The sequence below is a fragment of the Lepisma saccharinum genome, chromosome 16 (assembly GCF_977018435.1).
Source record: "Lepisma saccharinum chromosome 16, izLepSacc3.1, whole genome shotgun sequence".
NCBI lineage: Eukaryota > Metazoa > Arthropoda > Insecta > Zygentoma > Lepismatidae > Lepisma > Lepisma saccharinum.
The window spans coordinates 41,563,778-41,584,758 of record NC_139244.1 but is presented as its reverse complement, the minus strand read 5'-3'; the positions used below and the strand labels follow the sequence as shown (position 1 = coordinate 41,584,758).

Below are 20,981 nucleotides of genomic sequence, written 5' to 3'. Positions count from 1 at the left end.
TCAGGAGGAACCATAGTTGTGTGTCAAAAATTTTAAATGGAAAGGGGCTGATATGATATATCAGATTTTCTCACCATATCTTTAACCAGTATAGTTATGAATGCATGCTAGTACCCATTTCCTCCTTTTCGAGAATGAGAAAAAAAGCATTAAAATGCCTCTAATGCATTGAGATCGTACTGATGTCTAGGGTGAGTTCACATGCCATTGCTAGAAGCATGTAAATTTCGTTTTTAACGAAAACACGAAATATGAAATAACATGCTGTAATGTTCTTTTTTCGTGTTTCTGAAAGGTCTGAGGTGCATTTTTCTACCCTGTTTTGTCACGAAATAATGCGAAATGAGCTGCAAAATTGACTCTTAAACACGAAATTTACTGTTTATATACCGACGCAACACTTTCTGAAGTCTGAAGTATCCTGTGAGTTATGCAATTCACGGAAAATTGATTAATTCTGCTGTAAATATTTGAGAAGCAAGAATGGACTCCTTTACACAGGAATAAACTTAATACTCTGGTAACTACATAAATGTTCTATTAGAAGGGATAAGTTTATTTTGTGTAATAAGTGCAGTTTTTAAATTAAATTTATTATTATATTCACAATTTTAAAACCAAAATGTCATTTTATATAGCACTTTTGATGTGATTATTCACCGCTATAACACCGAAATTTTATTTTATTTACCACTTTTGAACCCGAAATCGACTGTTTTTGTACTGAAATTTTGCTTTTTTATTTGCCAATAATATGTGCCTCTAGCCATTGCACATGATTTTAATCAGCTACATCCCCGAAGAGTTGAATGGTTGTCTCAAACAATTACAGTGTAATGCTTCCGCTGGAATGAAATGTCCTTCACAGTGACAGGGCTAATGCTTATATTCAAGGGGAAGTTAGAGGCATTTTAATGGAATGTGACTTTCATCCAGCACTTAGGAGAAAGCCGTGACACTTCTTGGAAATGAATCTCATCATGCTCCATGACAATGTGAGGAGTTGTGGTGCTAAAGCTGTAACGGACCTCCTCCACCACTGGCAATGGGAGCTCTCGGAACATCCACTATACCCATCCAATATAAGTCCATGCAATTAGTCTCTTCACCAAAATGACCGGTGGATTCCACTTTAAACTGTGGCCCTGTCCCAATTAGCCTTACTGTGCACAAAGTGGACTTACAACATCAACTCAAATTCTTCGCCAAAATGAAAGAACCACTTCAAGGAAAGCATTACGGCACAAGAAATGTAATTATCTGTTCCATCTGTCCACTTTGTGACACCTACAGAGGTGGATGTGCTGATGGTGGGTGACATCTTCCACAAGGGTGGCAGAAGATGGTAGGCGTAGGGGAGGATTACATTTAGTTTGATTGATTGAATTGGTGTTTTAAGTCCACTTTATGCACAGTAAGGCTAATCGGGACTGGACCTGCAGTTTAAAGTGGGAAGGATTACATTTAGGTAGTGTAAATGGTTTTGCCTCTGGTAATAAAATAATTTCACAAGTATAGAATTGCTGCTACTATTTTTTTAAATATTTTTTTTGTAGATTCCTTATGGAAAATTTGCCATTTTATTGGATTGGCACAATATCAATGTCAGTTATCATTATCAGTAAATTTTGTATTGGTATTTTACTGGAATAGATTTTATATGAGTCCATTTATGCCTGCTGGATAAAAGACTTAACTAGTTTGTGGTATATGCCTACATCAGGCAGGTATGATTTTACTCGCCCACTCCATTGCTCCCAGTCACCTTTATAGTTATATATTTCTAAACCTTTTTGTGAAGTAAGATTTATTTTGAGCCTCTGTACATCAACAGTGCATTTTTTAAAAACCTTTAGTTTTTAATTCTATGCCCTTCTATCAATGCATGTCCACTAATTCCTGTTTCGGATCTGCCTTGTCTATTATCTTTCAAATTTTCCTTAAATCTTTTCATAGTAATCCACCATATATTACTTTCACACCTTCCGCATCCATTCACATAATGTTAAATATGCCAAATGTTGACGAATTAAATCTTTCGTTACAAGTGCAGGTTTATTGTTGTTAGTTCTAAATAGTTGATATATTTGTTAGATGTACTTCTATATTATCTAAATTCTCTTGTGTAAGTTATGGTTGCTTCCTTTTTATCCTACAGAGGAGTGTCCAGCGAAGGGTTTATTCAGCCACGGACTCTAGCAAGCTACGATATAGTCATCACCAGCTATGAAATTCTGAGGAAGGAAATAGTTTTCGTTGACACCCCTCACCACAACTCCGAGTCTACACGAAGGTAGAGTAATGTTTTGCATCATAGTTTATATATTTCTCTCTCTCTCTCTCTTTGACAAGTTTTGTCAGTGGTTGAAGTTGCAGTGGGTTCCAACAAAGAGGTAGACAGACTGTTCGCCTGATAACTGTAGAGTCTGCCCCATTAACGCCTGCCCACTAAGGACAATAAATTACCTTGGCACTGATGAGAGCAAATTTATACTCTGGACTTAGACTAATCTGGCACAAGATAGAAACATGGTATCTCCCGAAAAACGTAGTAAAAAGTTATTGATATTTAGGTTGTTCTTGTATGGGGGATGTATTATGACCATTGGTCTTATGGAGCTTCAGATACTGAAAAGAAGCACTCTTCATGTGCTGAAAGCTACTGTAATGAGAAAATCTTTTTCCATATGCGTCTGTTCAACAGTGCCATTTGTATAGAGTAGGGATGACCAGATCCGGATCCTGGCGGATCCGAAATCCGGATCCGGTTGGTTCCGGCCGGATCCTAAAATTTTTCCGATCCGGATCCGCGGATCCAGAACTTTCAGATCCGGATCCAAAGCTTTCGGGTCTGGATCCAAAAGCATGCTTTTGGATTCGGATCCGTTTTGCCATCCCACATGCGCTTCTTTGGAAAGTAAGAATGTGCTTGTAACAAATCGCGCACGCACACTATATGAAACTTGGCAGGTGTATAGAGGCCCTCCCTCAAATTTCAAGATGAGGAGAAATTGAAGTGGGGATCTGACCCCGAAACCATGTAAATATGGCATAGGAAGAAACAGGGAGCATAGGGTCTCTCTATACACGTGTCAAATTTCATGAGAATCGGAGGGGGACACTGGGGTCAGATGATCCCCACGTCAATTTGTCCTCATCTTGACATATGAGGTGGGTTTTGCCCCCTAAAACAGTTTTTTAGCCGAAACAAAAAGAAACACGTATTTCTTTCTTTAGGCCCCTCTATACACGTGCCAAGTTTCATGAAAATCTGAGGGGGACACATAGGTCAGATCCTTACTTCAATTTGTCCTCATCTTGATATTTGAGGGGATTTTGCCCTCTAAAACAGTTCTTAGCTGAAACAAAAAAACACGTATTTCTTCCTTTGGATCCCTCTATACACCTACCATGTTTCATAAAAATCGGAGGGGAACACAGGGGTCAGATCCCCACTTCAATTTGTCCTCATCTTGACATTTGAGAGGAGGTTGCCCCCTGGAACAGATTTTTAGCCGAAACAAAAAGACACGTATTTCTTCATTTGGGTCCGTTTATACACACACCTGCCAAGTTTCATGGAAATCGGAGGGGAACACAGGGGTCAATCCCCACTTCAATTTGTCCTCATCTTGACAATTGAGTGGGTTGCACCCTGTAAAACCGTTTTTTAGCTGAAAAAAAAACAACATTTATTTCTTCCTTTGGGCCCTACTATACACCTGCCAAGTATCATGGAAATCGGAGGGGAACACAGGGGTCAGATCCCCTCTTCAATTTGTCCTCATCTTGACATTTGAGAGGAGGTTGCCCCCTAGAACAGATTTTTAGCTAAAACAAAGAACACGTATTTCTTCATTTGGGTCCGTTTATACATACACCTGCCAAGTTTCATGTAAATCGGAGGGGAACACAGGGGTCAGATCCTCACTTCAATTTGTCCTCATCTTGACATTTGAGGGGGTTTTGCCCCCTAAAACAGTTTTTTAGCTGAAACAAAAAAACACATAATTCTTCCTTTGCCCCCACTATACTGCCAAGTTTCATGGAAATCGGAGGGGGACACTTAGATAACCTCCCTTGTTAGTCTTACACTTTGTAATTATATAACACTGCATATATTATAATGTTTTATTTTAATTATTTGTAAAACTGTAACTGTAGAACAATTGTATAATTTTTGTATAACATTTCTATCTTGTTATATGTGTTAAAGGTTTCATCCTGGAATGGAATGTCTCACATTTATGTGTGTTTTCATTTCCAATACATTTGAATTCGAATACATTCGAATACATATTCGTTTCAATGGCATTTACAAAATCACCTCTGACATTTTATGTTAAACAAGTAAGATTATTTTTGTGCACAAGTGTGTTAGCCGATGCGTAGCAAAGTATTTTAGGAACAACACTTGAAAAAAATTCTTGTAGGACTAACGAAAAATTTCTTTGTAATCGAAGATCATAATACCTTTTAAGGTGTGGTAATATTATAATGGGATTGAGATCCGAAACTCTCGGGCCCAGATCCGGATCCAAAATTTTCGGATCCGGAACTCTTGGATCCAGATCCAGATCAGGAACTCTCGGATCCGGATTCAGATCCGAAACTTTCAGACCCAGATCTGGATCCACGGATCCGGAACTCTTGGATCCAGATCCAGATCTGGAACTTTCGGATCCGAAACTTTCAGACCTGGATCCAGATCTGGAATTTTCGGATCCAGATCCGGATTTTTCAGATCCGGATCCGTTTGGCCATCCCTAGTATAGAGTACCTTCTTATGGTTGATAATGCCACAACCAATCTTATGCTAGCTGCAGATGAGCTGTTTGAAAGTGAACACAATTGGTGGATGTGTTGGCTAATAGAATGCATCAGAGGAGAGTGTTGGAGCATATCCATTGGAAACTGTAAGACATCTGAAGACTGCAATGATGGAAGAATTAGCAATGTTGCTAAAAGAACCCATGAGCAACCTAGTCCAAAGTATGGGCAGAAAGTGAAAAATCATGCACCAAAATTAAGTATGATCATATTGCCTAATCATAACCTTCCTTGGTACCCTGTTTGGCATCTGTATCATGTACTCAGTACTTTGAGGCCAATTGTAAATAAAGTGTGATGTTATCCTTTTGTATATGCCACTGCGTTGTGGAGTTCTTATAATATGAATTTCACATATCTTAGGCAGCTTTTGTGAGATACTGCAGGCTAAAACCAGGTGTTTCCTTAAGTTTTGCACATCACTGTACATAAAATATACTATATCTTCTCTTTTTGTGTTCTTTCTTCCCAGTGATTCTCATAGTGCTTTCATCCAGGCTGAATGATTATACTTTATAATTAACAGTACATTTTACTCATATTGCTAATACTTTTTTTAGCACTAATATTTACCATAGAAAATTTGTTAAAAGTCAATAGACATTTGAATTTAGAATCGTGTAATTATACACACACTTTTAACAGTTTCCATTATTTTTTAAGTCAGAATGTTCATAAGAAAATGTGTAATTTTTCTAGGATTAAAATCACTCACTTTCTATTGTAAATTCATCTTGTTTACTTTTCCTCCTAAGGTTCCGGCAGCCGAAGCGTTTCTTGGCTCTTCCGTCACCCCTTCCATGCATCGAGTGGTGGCGGCTGTGCTTGGACGAAGCTCAGATGGTGGAGTGCACAACCACCAAATCAGCGCAAATGGCTCATCGCCTATCTGCAGTACACCGCTGGTGTATCACTGGGACACCTATAGAGAAGTCCCTATCTGGTGAGCACTGCATTTTGGGTTAGGTTATTTTGCATAAGTTTGTTCCACTTTGAATTGGTGCTAAGCTGTTTCTAAATTAAACTGGGAACAAATTGATTGCCTCCAGTTCTCAAAATTATAAGAAAGGCAGAAATGACGTTTTGCTGTTAACGATAAAGTACCAATATAAAATTTACTTATACAGTTAAGACACATAAGATCTACAAATCCCAGCTGGCTCAATAGTTGAGTGCTTCAAGTGGTCAACTTTCGATCTTGCCACTGACGTTTCTGGTACAGAGTCCCAGCCAGGGTATGAGCATTCTTTGTGAGTGTCCCTTTATCAGTTTCATGTAATCATCATTCATCCCCATCATGATTAGCCAAAATGACAGCTAATACAGAGGTTGTTAGCTTTATATCCGACCATTTTCGATTCAGTGCTGCCACCTGGTGTATCATGCTGGAACTATGGGTCTGCTGGCGGGATCAGTGTTGTGTCTGACCTTGTAGGTGCATGAGTGTTGGTAGTGAATGTTATCAAATGGCACCTAAAATCAACCGGTATTGGGAGAGTTACGTAATGGCCCTTTTCCATGCTAAGATTTCATTTGTATGCATTGTAAAACAGTATCGGGAGAATGGGTTAACACTCGGGGTGACAACTGTGAAAGCTATTGTGGCCCGTTACACACAACAGGCTCTCCTTGCGAACATTCACCCATGAAAACCACCAGGAGAAGGGCTGCAAGCAAAGTGTCACCCGTAGTGAAGGGGGATCCGTCGATTGGCATGCTAAGAAAATCCCCCGACTCAATGTGATATGGCCCACAGATTTCACCTTGCACCGTCAACTGTGAACAAAACAATTCGCAAGCGCCTCAGGATGAAGTGTGTGCGGAAGGCCCATGTACACCACCTTCTACTGCGTCACATTGCCGAACGTAAGACAAACTGCAGGAAACTGTATGAAAAGTACGTGGCGGGTTCCAAATGGAAGGAAGTTGTCACAATGGATGAATCATTTGTCCATCTCTCTGCTGGTGGTCACATTTGGGCGATCACATACCGTGACATTGACGGCAAGGGGTGCAGCAACTTTGTTCGTCTGTGCAGGGAAAGTTTCCCTCGTGGCGTTATGGTTGTGACGGGATTCGGATATATGGGTAAGTTGATGATACGCAAGGTGGACAAAAACGTGAAGGTGAATGCCAGATATTTCCAAGACTCCATTCTGACACATATCTATCGAAGAGACATCCCACAATTGTATGGAATGGACGCGAACCAGGTGATGATCCATATGGACAAGGCTTCGAGTCATACCACCAGAACATCACAACGTTTTTATCAGGAAATGGCAGAGGAATTAGGAATTCATGTCATTCCGTTTGAAGACATTCCTGTGAAAAGCCCAGATGCCAGTCCAATGGATTTTTGCGCATTTGGACTGTTGAAACGACATCTTCAACATCGCTGCCCGCGCACCCTGGATGGTATATGGAAAGCTTGTAGGGAGGAGTGGGACAGAATTCCCATGCCTGTCCTGTGCCAGAGCTTGCTGCAATGGAAACTGTGATGCCGGGCGATAGTCCACAATGCTGGGGGTCCAATAGAACATGATCGGTGGTGGCGGTGTGGTATCTCTTAAGGTGAGTACCCATCAAAAATCGTCGGATATAAAGCGAACAACCTTCTGTATACAAATACAAATCAGCTGATTCAATATAAAATTTACAAATGCTCAATGAAGAGGTAACAGCAATAGGTTTTGCCTTACAAAACCAGATTATATTAATTATTATTTTTTTTTTTTTTTATTTACTCAGAGTTTCAGATACAGTCTTATTTGGCCATTTTACACTGAAACAACATAAAGTAGAAACAAATAATAACAAAAGATAAAAAACAATAACAAGATGGGATAGATTTACATGTTCTTCGTCAGTAATATACAAAAGTTACGTTCTGGAAGGAATATATCTACATTCAGGGGAAGTTTGTTGTAGATTTCTGGGAGCCTGTAAAACAAGGAGCGTTGTAGAAGGGATAGCCTAGTGGTTGGTTTGTGGAAGAGTTGCAGGTTGCGCGTTAGCTTTTGGGGTACCCTAAGTGAGAATTCACTGATTAGGAGATCTGTTCTGATTTTGCCATTTATTATTTTGTATAAAAATTTCATGTCAGCTAGATCACGACGAAAGGATGGAGTGTGAATATTCAGAGCAGCCATGGTGTCTGATTTGGATACATGTCGAAAGGAAGGTATTCTATGGCGAACAATTGCAAGAAAGAAACTGAGAACAGAATCTATTCTGGTGAGATTGGTTTTTGAGGCCATTGCCCAAATTGGGGAACAGTATTCAAGGATGGGCGAGATGAAAGATTTAAAGAATAAAGCAAGAGATGATGGGTTTTGAATTTCGCTAAATCTGTATAGAAGACCGAGAAGGTGCATGGCTTTTTTAGTGGTAGCAATAATATGATAATTAAAAGTGAGTTTTTCATCCATGATAATACCTAGGTCCTTTTGGGTGGAAACGTTTTGGATTGGTTTGTTTTCAATAGTATAAGTAGACACCACTTTGTTCTTTTTTAGGGAATAAGTAAGGAAAGAGCATTTCTGAGGGTTTTGTTCTAAATTCCACTGACGACACCACTTAACAAGTTCTGTGAGAGCATTTTGAAGAATCATCATGTCATGATGCGATGAGATCTCCTTAAAGAGTTTACAATCATCCGCAAACAAAAGTATATTGATAGGGAGGGAGGACAGTTTTTCAGGGAGGTCATCCATGTACAGAAGGAATAGGAGCGGCCCTAAGACACTCCCCTGGGGAACTCCAGACAAAACGGGAAGAAAGTTAGAAGAGGTACCTGAAAGAACAACACGTTGTTCACGCTCATGGAGGTAGTCCTGGAGTAAAGAGAGAAATTTGCCATGGATGTTAAATCTGGATGATAATTTATGAAGGAGAAATTTATGATTAATTTTGTCAAAGGCTTTCGAAATGTCCAAATATATAGTGTCAAGTTGGGAGTTATTATCAATAGCTCTGGCAGCATGCGAAAGTAAGACGGAAAGATTTGTTAGGCAAGAGCTGCCTGGAAGAAAACCATGTTGTGCTGTGTTGATATATGGTGACGTAAACTGAAGTAACCTGTTTTTGATGATTTTTTCACAAATAATTGATAGTGGCGATAGAAGCGAGATTGGTCTATAGGATTTTACACATTTTTTATCTCCAGTTTTGTGAATGGGCACAATGTTGGCCCGTTTGAAGTTTTTCGGAAACACACCCTTAGAGAAACATTTGTTGAGTAAGGCAGACAGAGGAAGAGCCAAGGAGTTGGCAGTTTTACGTAGGAATATTGTGGGGATTTCATCTGGACCTAGGGACCGGTGGAGGGGCAATGAAGCGAGAAGGTATTTTACTTCCTCGGGGGATGTTTTGATTGAAGATAGTGTGTGAGGACAGACAGCATTTAAGTGGGGGAGAGGGTCGGAAAGTGAGGGAGGTGAGAAGTTCTGATGAAAAAAAACATTAAAAAGTTCGGCTCTTTCTTCTCCACTAGCAATATCAGTATTATGAACAATTTCTTTAGGTATAACTGGGCTTTGTTTTCTTGAATTTAGTAAAGTGAAGAATCTCTTAGGGTTTGTAGTACATTCGGTTGTTATGTTATTTATATGTTCACTATATTTTTTTCTGAGTAGGTATTTTGAATGACGTCTGATGTCACAATAGGTACCGTGAGTGTGAACATTAGGGTGCTGCTTCCATAGGTACCAAGCCTGTTTTTTATTTTTTAACACAAAGAGAACTTCTCTGTCGAACCAGACGGGGTATTTGGTAGATCTCGGTCTCGCAGTGGGCACGAAGTCCTTTATCGTGGCATGCAGAATTTCGACAAAGTTCTCAACGGCTTCGTTCACTTCCTCTTCCATCAGCAAAAACCAAGGGTAGACATTGAGCGCCCGCTGGATGGCATTCCATGGAGCTTTTCGCCATAGGTGGTGGGGGCGTTGGTTCTGCTTGACGGATTCCTTGTCTTTCTTCGTGGTAGGCAGGTGCATTGTGACATCGAGTGAGTCATGGTCGGAGGTTAGAAGATTTTTTCCTGTAGTTACCTGCATATTAGGCAGGGTTGCCAGTACATAGTCAAGGTTACTGTCACCACGTGTTTTATGCAAGTTGAACTGGTTTAACCCTATTCCGTGAATGAACGTATCAATAAACCACTGATCATTTTGGCAGTTTATAGTTCCCGTATTTGGGCTTTCCCAATTGATGGACAGGTTGAAATCACCAAATAGCATAATATCACCACTTGTCATTGCTGCTAATACCGAATCCCTGCAGGCTTCTAGGATGGAAATAGGAGAGTTCTTATGTGGGCGATAATACGATCCAATTAGAAGTTTTTTGTTTTTTTGAAAATTGAGTTCTATCCAAATAATTTCACAGTCTTTGATTAGGTCTCTTCGTATTTTACAATTCCATTTAACATTAACGCAGATCATCACTCCTCCACCACGACGACTTGCACGGTCATTTCTAAATACATTGAAATGCTTTAAAAATGGTAATTCACTATCCATCACCGTGTCGTTTAGCCAAGTTTCGGTGAAAACTAAGCAGTCATATTGCAGTAGCTCGCTTAAGTGAATGTCACAGTCAGAAAGTTTGTTTTTTAAACTTTGCACGTTCTGGTAATACACGGAAAAAACAGTATCATTTCCTTGGGAGGGTCCCGGGTTGACATGGATGTCACCGCACAAGAGCACGAGGCACAAGAGGTGAAAGTAACCGAGAGTGGATCGCTTACCTCGCGGTCGTTGGTCCTCGGACGTCCGTAGTCCCATCATGGCTGCGGTCAGGCCAGAAGAAGTTCCAGCGGCCGGAAAAAGAAAGTTCCTATATCCTATTTTCCACGTCTCCAATAATGAGCCACTATTGACCATAGTTACATTAGAGTTCTGATTCACATGTACGTGGTATTGAAAAACACAAATGAAGCACAACACCAAGAAAATAAAACCACAATTTGCAGAGCGAAGAAACATGCTCCCAGTACTATCCGCCATCTTCCATGAAAGTACTTTTATATTCATAAAGTTACTAAAAAATTGGCAGAATTTGGCACTAAGTTTAAGGGTATCAACAAAGATATATCAGATGAGTAAACTTATCTGCAATTTTATTGATAAAACAATATACGAGGGCTATCGAGAAAGTAACTTACGTTTTGGAATAAATAAAGCCCAAGTGAAGGGAAACATTTTTTATTATATACATTTGAAAGTCAAACTCTTACACTATTTTTCAACATAGTCTCCATACAAATTGAGACGCTTATCATAACAGTGCACCAGCTTACTAATTCCATTGACATAGAATTTTGCCGCCTGGGACTTCAACCACTCATTCACACCTGCCTGCAGTTCCGTGTCGTCGTTGAAGCACTGCATTGCGAGCCAGGTCTTCATGTGTGGAAATAAGTGATAGTCGCATCACAATCTCTGCAACAAACTTCGTGAAATTTGAGGAAACTCAAGCAAGAGCTTCGTAATTGTGAAGCGGCAGTTTTCACGAATCTTTACATTGATTTTTGCCACCAGTTCATGTCACAATGCTCGGTCGGCCACTTCACTCTGCCTTCACTCATTACGTCGTTTCCGTACACCTCACAAAGTTACCGATGAATTTCAATTGGTTTGTGGTTTTTCGCCAACAAAAATCTAATCACTGACCGCCCTTTACAACTTGCGGGATTTTTGATTCCAGCATACATTTTAAACATTCACAGTGAACACAGCAGAAGCAACACGAACCGCACGCTACCACAGCTGGATGCGTACTGAGTGAGGGGACGCTCTGACAGCAAGATGGCGGCGCTAGCCTCACCCTTCGCCCCACTCCACCAAAATGTAAGTTACTTTCTGGATAGCCCTCGTATTTATGATACCAATAGTGTGATGATTAATATTTTCCAGATTTTATATACATAAATGTTAACATTCACTTAAGTATTGAGAAAGTGATAAAAAAATATACTGTTATTTGTCATTCCATCTAATTCCCATACTTCGTGAGTTAAGACACTATACTGTGAAACAGCCTATTTACTTGTGAAACATCATGTTTGTGTTTCTCTTTTCCAGATCTTCATGGCCTTCTGCTTTTCCTTGGTGTTGATCCTTACTGCATCCAACCATGGTTTGAAGTGCTTCTGTATAATCCATACTGTCACGGCTCCAAAGAGCCTTTGGAAAGAGTTATTTCACAAATTCTCTGGAGAACCGCAAAAAAAGATGTCTTAGATCAGGTGAGAGGCAAGGTTTGAAAGTTGTAAAATGCAACTAATGTAACCATGAATGTTATGAATATTTGAAAATAATGAAAAAAATTGTGAGCATTTGAATACATCTGCATAGACTTTTATTGTTTAATTTAATCATAGTACAGTAGAACCTAATTTGACGTTTTCCCATATTATTCATTCAGTGCACATGGCCCCAGAAGAGCAGAGCGCCATAAAAATTTCCCCTATTTTATCTTTTATTTGTAGGTTTTTTGTAAAGTTAAGGCTCAAGTTTAGTTTTTATTGATAAAACTGTTTGAATTATTACTCCCTCAAGCCATTTTTTATGCTTACAGTTGGTTTTGTTTAATATTTTGTTGAGTGAGAAAAATATGTAAGAAATTATCGAAGGGTCATAATTAGATGTCTGATTACCGATACCTAGAGGCACATATTTTTGGTAAATAAAAAAGCAAAATTTCGGTACAAAAACAGTCAATTTCGGGTTCAAAAGCGGTAAATAAAATAAAATTTCGGTGTTATAGCGGTGAATAGTCACATCAAAAGTGCTATATAAAATGTCATTTTGGTTTTAAAATTGTGAATATATTCCTAAATTTGATTTAAAAACTGCACTTATTACAGAAAATAAACTTACCCCTTCTAATAGCACATGTATGTAGTTACCAGAGTATTAAGTTTATTCCTGTGTAAAGCAGTCCATTTTTGCTTCTCAAATATTTACAGCAGAATTAATCAATTTTCCATGATTTGCATAACTCACAGGATACTTCAGACTTCAGAAAGTGTCGCGTCGGTATATAAACGGTAAATTTCGTGTTTAAAGAGTATATTTTGCATTTTGCAGTTCATTTCGCATTATTTCGTGACAAAACAGGGTAGAAAAATGCACCTCACACCTTTCAGAAACATGAAAAATGAATATTACAACATGTTATTTCATATTTAGTTTTTTAGTCAAAAACGAAATTTGCATGCCTCTACTGATACCATGTCAGTCTATCACTTACGACCTATATTGGTCATGTGCAACATTTGATGGATTTTTGACTGATGATTTTATGGTTTGAGTGAAAAAGTGACATTTTTGGGACATATCTCCGTAGATGGCAACACAAGCAGGTCAAAATATTGTGAACAGACGCATGCAATATGTGCCTAAGTATTGGCCATACATTTACATGAAAAATCATAAATCAAAATTTTGTGCCGAAATTGAACTCTTGAGAGAATTCTAGACTGCCCCTGGTTATCCTGAATTCTCTTTGCTCACTTCCGCAGCTACTGTGCCTGTTTTTTTTAATTGATTCAGCATGGTGTATACATTGGAGCAGCGTGTGTGCTTTGCTGAAGAGTATTTTACTACTAATTCTTACACTCAGCTGCAAGAAGTTTTCAAAGAAAAATACCCTGCTTCTGCTCTCAAAGCAACTGTTTTACGACAAGTCAAACCCAAACAAATGATCCCACAAATTTTCAAGAGTTGGTATTTATTGTTGAAAATCAATTCTCAGACGTTCTCTTCAAATTAACAATGTTTTTGAAATAATGCAATTGCTTTTATTTGGATAAATGCTAAAATAAATTTATTAGCCCAGTGATCAGTTTAGTGCAGAAAACCAGCTGTAAATATCTTACGTTTTCGTGATATACATTTTCAAAGTTTGGGTTGCTTGACTGTTGAAACAATCTGTAATATGCACAATTGCAAGTAGGTGGTTTTCTGGTGCCTGATTTTCAGAGTTGGGTCCTAGCTTTCAAGAAAATTTTTCGAGCACTGTTTACTGGCATATTAAATCACCAATGAATTGTCTTGAAATATACACTCCTGAAAAGAGTTTGGAATATTGTTATATTAGGCAGTAGGTGATACGCACAGTGGCATATACCATGTGTTGTTGCATTCCAAGGCCATGTCTACCACCTATTGTTTAACGTAACAATATTCCAAACTTTTTGTGAGGAGTGTTTTTTAAATTGTTTGGAAAACTTGAGAAAGTAGGGACATTTGACCCTTTTTTATCATTTGCTCTTACTTTTCCTTCCAGATTAACATACCAAAGCAATGTGAGAAGATCCACTGGCTAAACTTCTCTCCCGTAGAAGAGCATTTTTACAGAAGACAACATGTTGTATGTTCACATGACCTCATCAACACCCTCAGAAGGTTTCACTCGTTAGATGCAAAGCTGAGCTCTTTCGACAGATCGACTGTGAATGTGGTAAGTTGAACTTCAGCATCCTTGAAAGCCTTGTCTCTCTCTTCCTAAGAGTTTTATATATCATGTGTGTGCTGCTAGCTTAACTACACAGATTAGCAGATAGACTGTTACTAACTTCCACACTATACAAGAAAACCTTACCACCTTTGGTTGCGGAATGGTTGGCAGAACATACCACAAAGACAGATTTGAACCATGGTTCATATTCATCATCACTGTGATTATCCTAAGAAGTAGGAAAGCTACATAAAATAACTCAATTAGAAAGATAAAACAAAATAGAATATTCGTTAGTTTTGTATTGGATAATAGGAAGTACTTCTTAAATTTAGAGATTAATTAATTTCTACAATTTCCCACATGGAGTAAACTAGCAATCAAAAGTATTAAAAATATCTCAATAAATGAGGCTTCATAATGCAGAAAACCCAGCATAAATGTATCTTACAGTTTTCATGTAGTTATCAATCATATTTAAGCCGGGCCCCTGTGGCGGAGTGGTTAGCACATCATGCTACGATGCCAGGAGTCCTGGGTCCGAATCTTGGCCTGGGCATGGATATTTGTGAGTGTCCATTCATCATATCATCACTCATCCCCATCTTAGCAAATTAGCCAAAAGTGGCACAAAAAGCGAAGTAAAATAAAGGAAATCAAATCAAATCAAATCAATCAATCATATTTAAGGTTGCATGACTTTTGAAACATTCAATTTTTTTATTATTGTTGTTATAAGATTTTTCTGTGTGTGCCTACCTGGTTCATTTGTGAATGGTTTAAATTCTAGAATGCTACTGACTGATATCAGGAGTTATATTCAAATCACTACCATAAAATATTGCTGCTGAAGAACTTGGAAATGTATTGACCTACTGCTGTAAAAAATTCAGCGAAAAGTCAAAAATCAAAAGAAATATCTAAAAATATAGTTCCATGCAACTCAAGAAATGTCTTTATTAATAATGTTAAGGAAGTGAAAATTTATAGGATGGTCTGGAAAGTTATTGGAAAAACCAGAGAATTTGTTTCAGTCAAATTAGTGGGAACCCTTATTATAAACATTACTGTTTTGTTGCAGATACTGGCTCCATTGCTGACTCTTCGACAAGCTTGTTGCCATCCTCAAGCAGTCAAGGGTCAGTTCATCCCCCTTCGCAAATCCACAATGACGATGGAAGAGTTACTGGAGAGCCTCATCAAGAAAACCAGCATCGAGTGTGAGGAAGCTCACAGACAGCACGTTGCAGCTCTGAATGGTGAGTTGGAGGCATTGGTGTACGTGTGTGTGATCCAAGGAATCAAAGATTTAGATTAGGGCTGAGCCAGTACCAGTGTATTGGTATTGGCCAATACCGAGTGGTATCAGTATCAGAAAGTATTGGCTGGATTTTATTCACCGATACTTTTTCGACATTGTCATTCATGGGGTCGACAAAAATGCCATGCACTACTTTTGCAGTCTCATTCTCCTGGAAATTATGCAAAATTTTATGGATGGGCCAATATGAAAGTTTGTGAAAGTATATTACCAGATGAACTAAGCTTTTACAATGCAAAAGAAGCTGCGTATTTAGGGAAAGAAAGAAATGAAGAAAGAGGAAAAAGACACAGAATGAAGATTGCATGTTTATAGCCATAAAAATTTTAGCAAAATGGCACAATATTGCACTCAATTGTAAGATATGTGTAGTGATGAGGGAGACTGAGCGAACACTGGAAATCACGAGTCACACATCAATAGATATATTTGATTGGTAAGTCCTGCATCGTGGCTGTGCAATCTAAGGTGTAATGCTTTGAGCTCCGGCTATGGGGTGCATGCAGGTTCGAGTCTTCCGAGGAAAGTGCAACAACTTTTCCACCCACCATCGTGAGGAAATTGGGGAGCTACGAATGAGTAGCATAAAACCAAGTTAAGAAAACCTACAACAAAGACTGGGGGTTGGCCGTGCTGACAACATGTCACCCCTTAACTTGTTAGATGATCTTCCACCTCTGGTGAGTGAGTAGAATCAGATGGGAGTGACGCTGGCAGTCAGTTGGTAGGTGCTTATTTTTAATGGGCTGTTGAACCACGGGTTATTTATTATTGGATTGGTAAACATATCATTAATTTTACCGATAAACCGATATGCCTATATCAGCCAATACCGATAGAGTACTGATTAATCTGTTCCATCCCTACTAAATTTGAAGTTTCCATTTATTTTGCACCAATATTGTGTTGAAAACTGTAGTGATGATTACATAAGAGGTATTTTAATATTCTCATGTAATTCTTGAATATTTTGAAGTAAAACTGATAAATTAATGCTTATAATTTGTATTGAACCGTATGGGTATCAGTTCAAAGTACTAAAGGCTTAGCCCTAATTTAGATTTACTTGTTGATTAACTTGTGTCCCGTTTGTGGCTCAGTGTTTGTAAGTAACAGTAACTAACTTTCCTTGAAAAGGCTAACTGTAGCTCAGTTACTGTGCATGTTTCAACAGTAGTAAACAAAATTGTGATTTGTCAAAAGAATTTAAATTAATGGTAACATGTGTTTTGTGTTTCACATATGTGCATACCTTGAATTTTCTTACCTCTATATTTTCGCTGAAGGTTGCTGGAACATCACATCACCTCCAGTATGTGTAGTACCCTACCCCCACATACCCTATGTGCCTTGATGGCACAATGTAATGCACAAGAGATAGCATCACCTTTATTGATATTTGCAGTATTCTTATATAAAAATTAATGAAAGTTGGTGTTGATTTTAGGTGATCAATAGTAAAAGGAATTTGACTGCTTGCAGTTCATACATGCAACATGTTCTATGAGTTATGGCTATTGTGATCACACATAACTCTTAGAAACGGTATATATGTATGTAAAAATCCAAGTACAGTAACTAAAAATCAAAAGTATTAATTATCTGTATTTTGTTTTCTACAGGATTGGCAGGCATTCTAGTGATCAAGCACGAATGGGAAGAAGCTGTGGAGACATACCGAGAAGTCCTGCGGACCATAGAGGAACACAAGAACAAGCTGAAAACTGATACACTTCAGGTAGCTGGTTCACTTCACGTAGAAGCTTAATTTGGATTGAAAAACTGATTTTCTTTGGTAACAACATTTTTGAAATCATAACTAAATATTCAGCAACCAGGATTATTTTTATCAGGTGAAAATAGTAGGTGTGGGACAGATTATTTGGTACTATATTGGTACCCATCCAATGATTGATCTGATATTTCTGTAGTATCTTCTGTAAATTCTGTGCATGATACTTATATTGTCTATCATTTTTATGAATGTCAAGAGTATAATTAATGAATCTTGTATTTTGATAATACACTTGTAGTATGCAACTTCTCTTTTGCAATGCAAAAAATCCACAAGTCATGCATGAATTAAGGAGGTAAATAAATCTGTCAGAGTCTTTACATAATGTTTGGTCTTGTATTGGTTACTAGTATTGGCAGTGTATAACTGAGAATTATACAAGTTCATTCCTAAAAAAATGGCATTAAAGAAAAAATGGAAAGCAGATTAAATTCAAACTCTACTTGCTGGACCTAGAATGTTATCAGAAGGTTTCAAGGGAATGTTGTACGAGACAAGTTTGACTGATTAAGAACAGGACAAATCCTGCTTTTTTATACACTTGGTTTTACTCTTGTACCCTTTGAATTTTACCATTTTTATAAGTATCTTTACACTAACTCATTAAATAAATTCAAGTTAATAAAAGGAATCATACATAATAAATAAATAAATAATACAGCTGAACTGGTGCCACTATGAACCGATAACAAAACTGATGCCTGAAGTATTTTTAAGCATTAAAAATTGCTCAAAATATTCATTAATAAATATGTAAGCATTCCACTGTAATATATGAATTAACTTACTAGAGTTTTGCTTTAAAATATTCAAGAATTACTAAGAATATTAAAGTTGCTGTCATTTAAACACAAAGCCTATTTTTTCACACAATACTGGTGCAAAATAAGTGAAATCTTCAGATTTTGCATAATTTCCAGGACCTTTATGCTCTGCGAAAGTGTCATGTGGCATTTTATGGACTCCAGGAAGTGGCCAAAAGCCAGCCAGTATTTCTAAATAAATTCCATCTGATATTATCTGATGGCAGTATTTCAGTGTCGACTCACTTGTTATGCCCTTTCTTGTCTGCCTTATGGTAGTCTTACTAATGTTTAATGCATTATGATCTGAGAATTCCTTCTCTCCTGATTGATGCAAATTTATACTGTAGAGACTTCACACCCTTCACAACCTGGTAGAGATTCTGGAAAGTGGCCACAGTGTTCCTCCAACGTTGAGGGACAGCAGTCTGAAGAATGAGGCAATGCAAATGGAAAAAAAATACATGGAGAAATGTCTACAGAAGGTAATCAGCTGTGTATTAACTTGTGTTTTCCATTTATAAAACTGAAAATTCTATTTGGAATACCTTATGTTCATTTCCCTCAAGATTCCCAAATGCAAGATCGAAGGTTGCAAGCAAAGCAGTTGAAATGGATAGAGCTATCTATTTCTGGTGAATAAAATATCAGAATCTCAGTAAAACTGAGTACATTTTGGGTTCGAAAGCAGCTTGTTAAATGATATTTCAGTTTTGTAATAGTGAAGTAAATCTCAAATTTGAATTTAAGACTATGCTCTTTGCACAAAATAGATTTTTTCAGCATATTCATAACATTCGGCAGTAAGAAATACTAAAAAAGAAGTAAATCTTTGATTACCGGACTTCATTATTTGATACTTTTTAATGGGTGGGTGAATGCAAGCAATGCTCTCCTACTTTCTACCTTCTACGAATCAGTAATTTGTAACCTCTTGTTTTCTTAAACTCCAGCCAAGTCAGCCACATCTGTTTGAGAACTCAAGACAAGAACAGCTAGCTCTGCTCACTTCAGATTCCAGCAGCATCAACTTACTTGGCTTGTGACATTTGAAAGCTGTTCTGTTCTGTTCTGTTTGCTGCAGTTTAAGAACAAGACAGGCTGAACTGGCAGACAAAAACTGGTGAAAAATGTGATACAACAGCTTGCTTTCAATGACCAAGCTAGCAATTGTTTATTTGTTGCCTTCATAAGTCGGAAGATGGCTGAAAGAAATAATAAAGTTATGCAGTTCTATTATTTTATAATATTTTTCATTAATGTATGAAAGATGAAAATATGTATCTAAAAATATGGTATCCAAAGAGAAAGAGCCTAAAACAATGTGAAAAAAGTAGTTTAATCTCAACTGCTATGGTGTGATCATTTGCAATCCAATTTTGTTCTTGTGAAATATTTTTTAAGGCCACTTTATTTACCTTAATTCAATGTTATTTTATGGTGTTAATACATACTAAACTAAATTCACCATGCAATAAGAATTATACAAAAAATAATTATTTTTAATATGCATTATTACATAAGGGTTAAGATATTTGTTGATTGTTTTGGTTAGTTTCTGTGCCAATTTCTAAAAATTTTCAACATTTTCTATTGTTTGCTAATCTCACCAACTGGTTAATGTAGCCGAGCTCTATTGAAGTGGCTAGCTTTATAAAGAGGTGAGATTTAGTTTCCATTTAGTGCCTGGTCTGGCTTAGCTGGAGATTAAGGATACACCTACCGTTGCTATCTTTTCCTCTTCCCTGACACTAATTGTTGTCACGGGTAGAAAAATAAGCATTCATCAATGTGGTGGTTACATGCATATTTCAGCATAATATAAAATTGTTTTGTGTATATGTTTTTTGATAGTTTTTTTTAATCTTTTCTGCCACTTTTTGCTAATTGTGAAGACAAGGGTGAATGATTATGAGATGAATGAAAGGACAATCACAAACATATAGGGACAACACAACACGAGTCCCACAGAGGAGTATCCTGGCTGCAGGGCCAGCTGCCAGAACCTTGCTAGTCTGTATAATACAGTCCAGGGTGTACTACGTGGAAGAGACCTTTGGATGTCTTGAGAAAATATCAAAACTTGCCCTGGTCGTCACTGGCTTGTGCACCATGGGTTATTTTTATTATATGTTTTTATGTTTCCGTCATTGATATTGGTAGATACAGAAACCCTGGATTTGTGTCATCTCATTGTTAGAAAATGTAGTGTCTAACATAGCCATGATGAGATATGGTGTTTAATTAGCCAAACAAAAACTTGGGGCCTCATATCTTCATAAAACAATATAATAATTTGACTAGTTAAAAACATCGTGCTGTTCGTGTCTTTTGTGTTGTTTTTAACAAGTATGTTACCGGCATGTGACGTAAGAAGTTTTTACTGTCATAATAATTTGAATCCTTCAATTGATGGATTTGTGATCTTGTAGGTGATAGATGCTCAAGAAACCGTTGCCCGTTTGAGTGTAAGTGTTAACGATCTGATGGACAATTTTACGTTGTCATCTCCATGGTGGGAAGAAATTGTAACATGGTCTTCCATGAAAAATATTGAAGAAGATTTAATTCGACGAGTGAAAGATGATCTCAGCAGTGATCGTAACAGCAACACTGGGAAGGATCATTCCTCACTTTCAAACAGGTTAGTAAAATGGTATTGGATGCTAGTTGGCGTGAGTTAGGGTTGGCTAAATCCCGATACAAGTTTTCCTGGATATTATTTGTTTAAATATCAGATAATTTGAAAAATGTCATTTGGATTTTT

At 37.7% G+C, this 20,981-nt stretch overlaps 1 protein-coding gene across 4 annotated transcripts in view; it reads left to right on the top strand.

The window, feature by feature from the left end:
* The window catches only part of LOC146000429 (E3 ubiquitin-protein ligase SHPRH), a 101,868-nt gene that overhangs the window by 37,569 nt on the left and 43,318 nt on the right, over positions 1-20,981 (top strand). For all 4 annotated transcript variants that reach the window (XM_083138045.1, XM_083138046.1, XM_083138048.1 and 1 more), the window contains exons 8-15: positions 2,159-2,293; positions 5,586-5,773; positions 11,916-12,079; positions 14,125-14,298; positions 15,377-15,554; positions 17,239-17,354; positions 18,565-18,699; positions 20,647-20,858. In XM_083138045.1, the coding sequence (XP_082994171.1) occupies positions 2,159-2,293; positions 5,586-5,773; positions 11,916-12,079; positions 14,125-14,298; positions 15,377-15,554; positions 17,239-17,354; positions 18,565-18,699; positions 20,647-20,858 (1,302 nt within the window). The remainder of the gene's footprint in view (positions 1-2,158; positions 2,294-5,585; positions 5,774-11,915; positions 12,080-14,124; positions 14,299-15,376; positions 15,555-17,238; positions 17,355-18,564; positions 18,700-20,646; positions 20,859-20,981) is intronic.